General features: G+C 32.6%; 1 protein-coding gene across 2 annotated transcripts; it reads right to left on the reverse strand.

Annotated features, from left to right (window-relative positions):
* Positions 1-5,254: 5,254 nt before the first annotated feature.
* On the reverse strand, positions 5,255-9,502 carry LOC146949491 (BES1/BZR1 homolog protein 4-like). 2 transcript variants are annotated; one of them, XM_085745494.1, is made up of 3 exons: positions 8,981-9,502; positions 5,804-6,555; positions 5,255-5,672 (listed from the first exon to the last, which is right to left on the reverse strand). In XM_085745494.1, exons 1-3 carry the CDS (start codon positions 9,194-9,196, stop codon positions 5,669-5,671), a joined length of 972 nt encoding a protein of 323 aa, XP_085601620.1. In that variant the 5' UTR covers positions 9,197-9,502; the 3' UTR covers positions 5,255-5,668. The 2 variants fall into 2 exon arrangements, with proteins under 2 accessions (XP_085601620.1, XP_085601621.1); XM_085745495.1 differs by lacking the exon at positions 5,255-5,672 and having other exon boundaries at positions 5,800-6,555.
* Positions 9,503-13,014: the final 3,512 nt, after the last annotated feature.

Here is a 13,014-nt window from a genome sequence, read left to right on the forward strand (position 1 = left end):
CCAATTTTAGATTTTGGTGTTGGATTTTCTTATATTGGAATTCAGCCTTGGGTTTTATTGATTAGGTGTAAATTAAACATGACAACAAAACTTGGATTCAAGAGTATGCGTCCAAACCCACCTTAATTTGACGAGTTTTTCTCGTTTTGATTAGGTTAGGGTATATGTTTGAGTTTTCCTCGTTTTTAAAATACAGGAGGGATAATGGAGGTGTAAGTATCCACTCCAAATCCGTTTTAAATGTAGAAAAAACCGTTATGCAACACACAATCATCTAAGAGTAATGATATATGAACAACCATTAGTGACAACTTTTAAGACAACTTCTATTTCCTCAATTTCTATTGGTCAAAGATAATATAGAGAGAAAAAGGAAGAGAGAGAGAGAGAGAATAAAAACATGATGTGAGTATGAGAGAGAAAGTTGTCAAAAAGTTGTTGCAAATTGGTTGTACAAATATCATTTCTCATCATCTAATTGTCGTCCATACTTTTGAGATATTATTAAACTTTTAATCGTTGTGAACATTTCACTAGTTTAAATACACATGGTGTTGGGTGTTTTTCCTATCCCAAATGGATTAAGATTAATAGAAAGAAGGTGGAAATTAATTTATGGTAGTAGGTTCGGGTATAAGCTATGGGTTTAGGGAAAAAATTCTTGGTTTGGGGTTGGTTCGGGTTTGGTGTTGGAAAAACTTTTTTTTATTAAAAAATTGATTTCACTTTAGGGATAGGGACGGGGCAAGGATACCCGAACCCGTTGGAAATTGAGATGATGTTTAATTTCTCATTCTCATTATGTTTTGGATAAGGTAGCATGTAGGTATATGAGATTTGAAGATGGGGGCGTGGAAAGTGAAACTCAGGTGTTGGGTGTGTTCAAATGCTTGAGGTCAATCAAATACTTTTCATTGCATAAACGAGGTATGTGTAAAAATTTTGAAATGAATGAAGTTGAGTCTATTAATTCATCATATAAGCCTATCCAAAAAACTAATAAAGTTAAAAATATGATTCATTAAAATAAATGCATTTTCATTTTTCATGTAAGAATATATCATTAAAAAGATGGGCTATGATAAAAGTGAGATAATAATAACCGAAGTAGTGCTATCTTTTTTTGTTGTTGTTCTTTTTATTTATTTATTGGTTTTAATTTGCCGTAAATAGCTGACCATAAAAGCATAAAAGTGTGAGTGTGATATTTAGACCCTTTTTCTTTTTGCCATAGACCATGGTCATGTGGGTTTATTGATGAAAGTTCAGAACTGTTTGTTCAATTAATGCAACTTTTTTCCCGAAATGTTAGATTCTACTGTGCAGAAGAACCATTTTTTTTTCATGGTGAAAAGAAACTTTTTTTTTTTTTAATAAAAGAATAACCTTTGTTCTATATATGTGAATTTGTCGTTGCAAAATGAAAATTATTCACACTAATAATTTTGTTATACTTTTTTTAGCAACATAATTTTGTTATGTTTTTTTAGGGATAATTTTAAATATCCCTCAAAACATTAATTTAAATATTTAATAGTCATATGTTAATTTGTTTATCATATGGTAAAATTAATTAAAATAATAGTTTTACAATAGGCAAATAGGAACATCTTTAGTGGAAGAATGCTTAAAACATATGAATTTGTAACGTAACATCTGGTTTGGCTTCTGAGAAGCAATTCTAGCCCAAAATCAATTCTCTACAGTGCCAAAAGCAATTCTAGCCAAAAACAACGTGTTTGGTTCAGCTTTTCAGAATTGCTTTTGTCCTCCAAAAGCAATTCTCCATGAAGCTACAAATCCTAGCTTCTAGCTTTTCTAGAATCAATTCTCCTTGAACAACGTGTATAGGTTTGTATATTTTATTATTACAACATGTTATTTTACTTTATTGCCCTTTATCAATTCTCATTCTTTATCAATTCTCCTTTAGCTATGTCTATTTTAGTAATTATACATTCAAAAGCAATTCTACATAATTGCATCCAAACATAAATCATTTTGTTTAATCAATTCTACATAATTGTATCCAAACATAAATCAATTCTCTCAGAATCAATTATATCAGAATCAATTCTCTCAGAATCAATTATATTCAAAGCTGAACCAAACGGGCACGAACTATGTGGCACTATGGATTACATAAACATGTGAGAGTATCTCAAACAAGGTACTATTCCATATCAATTAAAAATGAGTATATTGAACTAAATAAAAATTATTAAAGTGCTCTAAAAAAATTCATGTGTTTAGTAAAAACAAATATTGAAGTGTTGGTTCTAAAAGATTGCTTAAATTTGTAGCATTGGAGTGAAATATGTTTCAATTGTTTAAGGGTGATGTGACATTGCGAAAATCACCAATAAAATCAACTTTGAATTCCTTATTTTCTTTCCATTGGAGATGCACATAGAGAAAGAAAAAAAAAGTACTATTCCAATAGGTTTGAATTGGTTTTACATTTGTCAAAAAAAATAAATAATAGTTTTACAATAGGCAAATGGGAACATCTTTAGTGGAAGTATCATAGAGAATGCTTAAAACATATGAAATTGTAACGTAACATCTTTTACCATTAGAGACGAACTATGTGGCACTATGGATTACATAAACATGTGAGAATATCTCAAACAAGGTACTATTCCATATCAATTAAAAATGAGTATATTGGATTTAATAAAAATTATTAAAGTGCTCTAAAAAAAAAAATCATGTGTTTAGTAAAAACAAATATTGAAGTGGTCGTTCTATGAAGATTGCTTAAATCTTTAGCATTGGAGTGAAATGTGTTTAAATTGTTTAAAGGTGACGTGACATTGCTAAAACCACTTATAAAATCAACTTTGAATTCCTTATTTTTTTTCCATCCGAGATGCTCATAGTGAAGAAAAAAAAGTGAGAAAAAAAGTTTCAAAAGTGACCTTAACACCCTTAATACTTTGAAAGAATGGGAATTTAATATACTTTTTAGTTTTTACGTGATATAATCAAAATTGGAAATTTGAAAGAGATGAAAAAGAGATGTATTATAGTGTAAACTTTCTCTTGCAATTGTCAATTGTGAGTGCAAAATAGGCACAAGATGAATCCTTTAATCAGAACTTGGCCCCAGTTCATTTTATATGTCTTCTCTTCCACCAACCAAAGTAACTTTAGTAAGTGTTTGGAGAGGAACATCCAGGGCCTACACCACAAATAAGACACAATTTTCACTGGCCAATTGCAAAATTATAAAACATATCTAGAAGCAAACTTGCAAATAATTAAAAAGAACCGAAAAGGAAATGTGGAGCTTTTGAGTAAATGGTAAAGTAGCAGTGCTTGATGTATGTGATTGTAGATGATATTGTGAAACTCAATGATGGTAGCTCCTTTGGCAATTAGTGTTGGAACTTGTGTTGGGGGTCTGCTGCAATAACTTGACCAAGAAGATGATGAAGATGACTATGATGAAGTGTGCACATAAATTTCAAAGATTTGTTGTATATCTTGATTGTTGGGAAGATGCTGATGTACTTGAAACCTGAAAAGATTAATGGTTATGCATGCAAACTCAAAGCGTATGGGGTTGCCATACTAACCTTTAGGTTCGATTCGCCCCCACCAATAACTGTATATTGGATGCAATAAGGAATGACCGGCGAATCCCCTTCAGGATACTATGAGTTCCTTGACGTGTATTGCACAACCACACCAAGCGTATCTCCTAACAGTATTTTACAGATTTATGGTTCCAGCAATTCACTCATGCATTAGAGAATTGATGGATGATTTAGAGTAAGAGAATGATGGAGAATTATGTTGTTGTTCTTTTTTTTGTGTCCAACTAATGCCCAAATGCCAAGCATTTATAGTGCATTATATGACTCTTCACATGAGAGAAGACACCCCTTTGACTTGAATCAATGTTATGATTCATTAAGCACCCCTATGCCAAAGGTTATGATCACATACACTTGAATCAATGTTATGGTTCATTAAGCACCCTTTTGCCAAATGTTATAACCATATACACTTGAATCAATGTCATGGTTCATTATCTATCAATAAATAATAATGTTCCAATGTATATGAATGATTCCCATGAAGAGTTACAACTTTTGGTTCTAAAGTGATTCCATTATTTTGGAAATCACCAACAATTAGGGTTGCTCTGGTGATGGAGGTTTAATTTATTGATTCTCCTTGATAATCAAGCTGAACATGAAGCTTTATCATAATTTTAAGAGTTGTTTTTAGCATTTTTTTTAAATACTTGATAGAGTTTACTAGATCAGAAGTCCTTGTATTATATTGTGATGTGATTTTTTGTCTATTAATAATATAAATTAACTTCTCTACCGTAAAAAATTTGACACCAAATTTAAAAATTCAGAATCTCCACTTGACACTTGTTTTTTGTTTTTTGTCAGGTAGTCTAGTAGTTATAATTCACTTTTTTTAAGGTGAATAAATGGGGTGTCCGAGGTTTGAATTTCGGCCCTGTATATAACAATGCATGTCCTGTTACCCGTCTTTATTAATGAAAATTCAAATTAAAAGTAGAATCAGATCATAATCTTCAACTGACTTTTTCCCTAATGCTTCGTGTTTGTACTCATGGCACTTGTTTTATATTCTTGTCATCATTCATCATTGGAAATGACCTACGTACTTTCTACTCTCTTCAATTCAATCTTCATAATGAAATATATGTCATATCATCCTTGCCATATCTACGTTCCTTTCACTCCATGAAAATGACAGTCACAAATTAATTTAAGAAAAAGGAAAAGCACTAATTATTGAACAAAGTGAATATGGTCAATGAAGGTTCTGTTCAATTTTGATCCATTGACAACTAGGAGTTTAAAAAGAAGGGTAAGCTCTTTCAAGAAGCTTTTGTTTAATCGAAGAGTAATAATAAATCACAATAATAGAAGTAAGAAGATACCATTCATTTCATAGTCACACAATGGCACCGTTACAGCAAATATTGACATGGCAAGGACAAAAAATATTCGTAGCCAAACTCAAATATCAGGTCAAAGATATTCGAAAAACAGACACATCACTAGAGGACAGATCTATTCCAGTTTCTGAAAAATGATCAGTGTGAAGGTAGCAAGTACTGGCGTATTGGTCCACAGGTGATCATTAAAAACAAGAACTTTTTAGTTCTTTTAATTTCAGAAATCTAAGAAAAATGGTAAAATTTGTCACCCTGAAATAAAATCAGAAAAACAAGTGATAGAAAATTGGAAAAGATATATGGTAGGCCTATAATTCAATCCGAATTTGCATTGAACTTCCTTTGGTCATGCAGGTACATTTGAATCTTTTGCCTAATTTTACTTTGAATATGAATACCAACCCAATCCATTACAGGTATATTGATCTTTCCAATAGTATCTGAGGGTTTAACATGATTGACCAAAATGAAAGGGTTGAAAAATCACCCCACACCTAACTAAAGTTGTATACATAATATATAACTTAAGAACAAATAAGACCTTAGAGAAAATAAAAGAATAAAATAAAATGGAAGAGCAAATGCTCGCTTTCATCACCTTAACTCCATCCTCTAACTTTTCTACATAATATAACAGACTCAAATTTCATATTGAGGGGACCACTGACTATTCATTTATGCAGCACTTTTTTTTGGATAGCTCTTTTATGCAGCATTTTACCTGCAACAATATGAATTCAGGTTAAATTTTTATTTCTGAATGAATGAATAATAAAAAATCAAAATTTCAATATATCAAATATACATGTTTTTTTAATTTTGCCCAGTTTTTCAAATGTTGTCACTACTTACCTGGTCTTTGAGGTACCAAGAGTGAGCTCTAAATCATCTGATCCAGAATCTTCATGGATCCTCTCTCCTTCCCAAGGCTTCACCAAACCAACTGCACTGCTTCCAAAGGCAAATTCATCTGAAATAGCTTCAGACATTGGTATGTCAGCATTATGATCAGAGCCTGCAGCTAAAGCTGGAGAACATGTCCCACTTTGTCCAGGGGTCCACATGCGGGAATCACTGCCACAGAAAACCTCTTCCCTGAAGCCAAATGGATTAGTAGCGACTAGGCTGAAGGTAGGAGAAGTTTGCCCGCTGTGGGGCATCCTGATCCCAGCAAACCAATCTGGGTCAAGAACTTGGCGACCAGGGCTAGGAGGAGTGGAGGAAGGCTGGAAAGAGTACTGCTGCCCACCCCACCCAGGACGAGTAGACTGATCCTCCCAGTCAGCTTTCCTCTGGGGTGATCGAGCAGTTGGAGAGCTAAGTGGAGGAGTGACAGGAGCACTGATGGAGCCAGTGTGAATATATAGCTGGGGAAGCTTGGAAGAGGATGCTGATGATGATCCAGATGAGAGGTTTTTGAGCCATGGAATGAGGGAATTTCCATCACCATTAGGATTTACAGCATGGGATGAGCGCGGGCTAGGGAAGGAAGAAGAGCCAGGACTTGGGTTGTAGGAAGCACAGGGACTGACATGGTAAGATGAACACGGGCTTCCCATTGCAGAACCACCTATCACATCCATGCGTTCCGCAGGCTTGCATCCCTTGAAATAAACATTTTCATTAATAATTAAGACATAAGAAATAGAATATACAAAATTACGAGACTTCAAATTAGTTGCATTTGTATATCATTTTAGCAACTAATGGATCGATAGGCAACAAACAGTTTGATAGTTTTCCCTTCAATAAAGCATCTAATATGCCAACAAAATATAACTTGCATGCAATGGACTAATTTGAAAAAGAACTTCCTATTATTGGACATTGTAGCAACATTATGCCTGTAGATCAGTATATACAGTCAATGTGTATCAGTATTCAGCAGATTTAATTCCTTTATAAGCGGGCAAGAATGTAAGTAGATTTTTGCATCATAGCCAGGTTAACAGTGAATTCAATTCAGTGCTTTAAGGCTTGTTTGGGAGGACGGTTTTGGAAAGTTTTTGAAAAAAGAGATGAATAGTTTGGAGCTTTTGGAAAAACACTGCTTTAATCACAATCAAAATCATTTTTGCAGTGGAAAACTAATTCCAGCCCTTAAATTCTACCATTGATAGCTTTTAGTATATTACAAACAAATAAAGTAAAGAATTATTTAACAGAACGTAGGTAAATAATAGGAAAAAAAAATTAACTGACCAACATCTTTTTGTCTTTGGTGAAAGTAAAATCAATACATGCAGAGAAGGAATTGTTTTTAACAAGCAGTGAAAAATATAACAGTAACCATTGAATCAGTTACTAGAAACAGTTATCCCTCAAACTGTACTAATACTCCTACAGTCCTACTCCTACAAATGTCAGAGTGGGGAAAATTTTACTCTAATAGCTTACTATAGCTCTGTCTGATTCAATAATACATCAAGTTTTTGTCATTACTTCATTCATTTCAATTACAACCATTCCATTATTGAAGAACACTAGTAACCTATAGTTGAACATTGAAGAGTTCTATTTGGGATATTTAATCTGGTTTTATATATTAACTTGTCTAAAAACATAAATATGATATGTCAATATTTTTTTTTTTGAAGGATATGATATGTCAATTTTGTAGGCAGCATCTTTAACAAAACAGTATATAAAACATCAACTGGCCTAATAAGTTTTGCTTGGAGTATTATATTATATGTAACTGTATTGATTGCCATTTTGGTTAATTTTTGTTCACTAAGCTAAAACCTGACACTTTTAATTCACAGAGATAGAATAATGTACCCCTTTAAACACACGTACTCAACCACATTTTTCTATTCATCTTTTACCAAAAACAATAAATGCAAAAACGAAAATGGAAAAAGTAAAAGGAAAGAAACCCAACCAAGGAAAGTCCTATTGAGGACAAACAAAACTGGTGAGTGAATACTCAACAGTGAATACAGCCACTCTTTCCAGTTTATAGATCGTCATCAATAATAAAGGTAACACTGCAAAAATTAAAGATAAAGTTCTAAATCTAAATCTAATCTAAATAAATACAACCGCAACCTCCTAAAAAAAGAAGAAATATCACGGGAAGTAAGGAAAAAAGTAGCTCTCCAAATCAGAGTACCATGCAATGTCTGCAAAAGCTTCTGCCAAATAGCAACAAGCTCAGCAACAAACTAAATATACCAAATCACACACCTAAACTACCAAAACTACCCTTAAATTCAAAAGGTCATGTTAAAAAATTGTTCAAATTTCATTGCCCTCAAAAGTCCAAATCTCAAAATACCAATTTTTTTTCTTCACCCTCGAGATCTATGCCCCTCAAAATATTTCTCACGGATCATTATGAATTTATGAATCATAAAAAAAACACCATAGAGAGAATCTTTAGTGCTTCACGCTTAAAAGCGAAAGGCACAGTGCCTCAGCCACTGCCCCGACCAGATCTAACGTACACCGGCGAGTCCTAAATAAAGAAAGAATCTAACCTAATTCTTGTAATCATATTACCATAAACCAAAAATAACAACAAAATCACACACCAAAAGTAACATTAAACGCAGCACTATCTATCTGTCTACACTGATACACTCGGACACCAAACACCTAGATACACATAATAATTTCAACAAAAATGGCATAATTAAATTAAGTGTAATCATATAAGTCACTTTGTTTCGTGTTCGACACTGACACGTGTAAACACAATTTCGATCAGAAGTGTAGGTGCTAAAGAGCTCTAGGCTCTTTTTCCGTCCTTTTGATTTGGAGAATCATTGCTAGCGTCAGTAGCATGTGCAAGTGTCATGTGCTATATTGCTGGAATTTTCAGAAATCAAAACCCCACATGCATAACAATTTTTTTTTTTTTTTGTGAATTTCTCAACGTTATTCTGTTATTCATCATTTGTATAAATTACTATAATTAATATTAATCAATAATAACCAAATTAATACTAAAATTAGAAACAATAATAAAAAAAATAGTTATATTTAACAACTTAAAAAATAGCTTATTCTGAAAAGCTCGTTTACCTTACGATACGTTGTACCATCAGGCTCAACGATCCAACCAGCTTCATTACAAAGAGCTTTGAGAACTTCATTGTTGTCGCAATGTTTCGGAAGCTTATAGTTCCCATACATTCTCAAACCGGAGAAGATCTTCGCTGCTATCGCTCTTCTTCTCCTCTCTCTCCTCTTGTTATTCTCTCTCTCCTTCCACGTTGGTTGCCTCGTCCCCGACGTCATCTCGACGGAAAAAAATCTCACCGCCGGTAAAGAAAAAAACAAAAACAAAAAAACTCCGATGAACAGAAAAATTATCAGAGAAGTAAGAAGAAGCACTTTGAAGATTTGAATCGGAGAAAATAAAAAGTTTGACTACAAAACGACTGCGTTTGAAGGAGTTGAATTTGGAAGAAATTGAGAACGGGAGAATTTTGATCTGATTGGATCTAAGAACGTGAGGTGGTTACTTCGCCGGAGTTAGTTAACAGTGAATGTTGACCGGAAAACTCGTCGGAGAATTGTGTATGATTTTTGAAGAAACGCGTTGAAGGAAGAAAGAGAGAGTGTGAAAGAAAAAGTGGACTAAATACATTGAGGTGATGAAAAGGGACATGGTTTGATGGGTTATTTACGGTGATGCCATTGAGATTGAAGAGAGAGAAAGAGAAAGTTTTAATGTGGAGTGAGATTTGTACGTGTGTGACTGGACTGCATGTTAAGGTTGACTGGGGTGAACACTCTGATTCATGTATGTGTGGCAGTGTGTATTATGGATAAATTAAGGAAAGAAATGTGATCAAGGTTTGTGGTTAATTAAAGCATAATGTTGCTTAGATTTGGAAAGAAAGAAAGAAAGAAAGAAAAAACAGACACATAGCTGGTAGGTTTATGATTAGTGAATTTATTATTCTATGAGTTAAACTGAATTTAAATTTGACTTACTTGTTTTTGGTTAAAAAATTTGACTTGTTTGTATAGGATAAGGCTAGGGTAAGAAAACATAAAGAGAAATTCTAACATCATGATGATAAGATTGGTATTTTGAGAAATCTTCATTTTCAGTCACTCACTTTTAATGCATTTACGTATTACTCCCTCCGTCTCGGAATAACTGACCCATTTTCTAAAAAAAAGTGTCCCAAAATAACTGACCCATTTTAATTTTCAATACAACTTTCATCATTCCCAATACAATATAACACTAAATAATACTACTTTTATCATTCCCAATACAATATATTCCACTTTCCCCTTTATTTATACACTTTTCTTAATCTGTGTGAAAAACCAAAGTAGGTCAATTATACCGGGACGGAGGTAGTAATGACTTGTATGAAAATGGTACGAACGATCAAGTTTATTTAAGAAAAATAGTATTTTTTTAATCATGAATAAATTCATGATTAAAATTAGGTATATTTATAATGTGTTTAATCGCATATATTTTTGGAAGTCTCCCATTACGGTATTCGTTGAGAATGAATGTGTGTGCTGACTTTCCTATCAAGTTAAGAGCTAGGAGTTTGGATCTTCTAGTTAGATTACGGAGGCATGTCCCGAGTTTTCATGCGTGTGCCGACATTCCTATCAAATTAGGAACTAGGAGTTTGAAACTTCTAGTTAGATAATAGTATGCTTGTCCCGAGTTATCTTCAATGTTATTGACTAATGTTTCCTAGTAGGTCTTTTGACGTTTTGTTTCTTTTGTTTTCTCGTGTAACCAAAAACGAACGTAGCGAAAACGACAATACGAGTGACGATTACTGTTAAGTTAGTAATTGGAGTTTCGTGTTGATGTGCAATGATAATGTGGAAATAAATGATTGGAGAGACATATTTATTCAATTGCCTAGTATGCTTTTTAAACACACCAAACATGTGTTTGGATGCACATTTGATCATTGCTTCTTGTGTTCCAATGTTGTTCCGCCGCAAATTTTCAGAAGCAACAAAATTGAGCTTTTGCGCTACCGTGAAATTTTATTGTGATTTTTGTGGTCATATTGCATGACCAACCATGACATTAAACGTTGATATATCAAGTATGACTTAGAATTTTTGCATTGAATATAACAAAGTTTCCTAAAAAAAATTGAATAGAACAAAGTTAATGTTGAATAACAAATAAGTGAGAAGACTTATATCTCTATTGTCTTGGGATCTTTTTGGAGTTTGAAGGGGATGGATGGAAAGAGAGGAAAAAAGATAGAAAACTTTCACCTTATTTGAGATAGTGATTTTGTAAGAAAAAAATAAGATAATAAAATGCTTATGATTAATTTTTTTTTATTTATATTTTGACTGTTTTATAACGTGGAGTTTTTTTGAAAAATTTATCTAGACTTTATATAACGTGGATCAAGAAAAATGAACTCATAAAAGCCCTCCCTTTATCAAAGCTCGTTATTCCTTCCATTTTCTCCTTCATTATTTCTAAAACTCTCCCCCTCCTAAACTTTCAAAAGGACCTTTAGTGTTTTAGGTCAATATGTAGTGTTTAACTCACTTGTATAACTATTCTTAATCCAATGTTATTATCAACTCCATAAGCTCCTCCAGAAATCTCAACAATGATATTAGAGTCTGATTCAACTTGACGGAGAGCGACAATAATCATGATGTTGAATGAAGGATACAACTAGTCTCACACTTGAGGGATAAAATGTTGATATGTCAAATGTGAGTTAGCAATCTCATATTGCTTGGAAAATTATATGCTGAACAATATATAAACAAGACTACTTATATACTTGATATCGTAAGATTCTGTATGAAGAACTGATGTTTAATTCGCTTATGTTTTTTTTTTTTTTTTGACAAATTTAATTCGCTTATGTTGTTGCTCTTATCCAACGTTGCTTAGCTCCCCAAATGTCCAAAGTCCAAACACAAACATGTATTACAACTTTTTTCATAGAGAAATGTTAACAAACAAACATGTAGAACTACTTAATGGCAATCCTTACCTCATTCAAAAGCCTATAAACATTGAGATTGTTACTAATTTATTTATTTACCAAGATATTCGATATATATTTATAGGAGAATATATCCCTATGTCTCGAACTCAAATTGGTTTAGGGTGTCTGAATTAATGAAAGTGACACAAATGTGAAAATGGCACCAATGATCAGTACTATAGTAGGTATTCTACTTTCAATTCTTTAATAAGATTTTCAAAGATACCCTACTAACATTGATTAATATTTGGATAAACTATATTGACGTATATATATTATTACTGTGAATTATGGTTTGCAGCCAGTGAATGGTCAAATGAAATTTCCTTTAAAAAAAGGTTAATTAGGTACAAACAACCCATTAGTCCTGTTTGAATTTGTAGTTGAATTATATTAGGACAAAAGCAAAACGTTAGCATTATTACAAAGCACGCTTATTTGACTTGAATAGCCAAAACAAAACTCGTGTTGGTAGACCACGAGACTCGTTGATGGTGATAGAGATAGATGATGGTTGATCAATACACATAATTCGCCAATTTCGTGTAAGAAGACGACAATATAGAACAGATATTGCATGGGCATTTTGGGAACTTAAAATAGAGGCAAAATCCCAAAAATAAGGAGCACTACATATGCTTTTGCTTGAAAATGTGTCACATTTTCCTAATATTAATTGCCAAAGTAATTGAAAATTGGAGATAACTCTTATACTCAATTTCTTTTCTAAAGAATGCATTACTTTGTTTTTTCTGTAGAAATGCATTCATCATTTTGTTCTACGATAATTATGACTTTTGTTTCAACACCAAAACAAAAAAGAAATTATGAGATTTGTTTGACTAAAATAATTGTCACATCTGGCATTTTATATATTTAATGCAATTTTTATTATTTTATTTTATTTTTAAAAAAAATCGTTATTTTAGACTAATTTTACTTATAAATTAATACTATATATACGATTTCAAGTCTATTATATTTTACTTTGCATCAAGAAGAACAAGACATCCCAATTAGATTGACATCTCAAAGCAACCACCTATCCTATATCATCCGCTCAAAAATATTATTAGAAAAGGGTAAAACTATACAAGA

Source organism: Medicago sativa, chromosome 2 (genome assembly GCF_051527215.1).
Source record: "Medicago sativa cultivar Bolivia chromosome 2, Bolivia_mono, whole genome shotgun sequence".
NCBI classification, from domain to species: domain Eukaryota; kingdom Viridiplantae; phylum Streptophyta; class Magnoliopsida; order Fabales; family Fabaceae; genus Medicago; species Medicago sativa.

Coding starts and splice junctions, on each gene's coding strand:
- LOC146949491 (XM_085745494.1), bottom strand. CDS start 9,196: ATGACGTCGGGGACGAGGCAACCAACGTGGAAGGAGAGAGAGAATAAC. Junction 6,556..8,980: donor ATGGTACAACGTATCGTAAG/GTAAACGAGCTT, acceptor GTTTATTTCAAG/GGATGCAAGCCTGCGGAACG.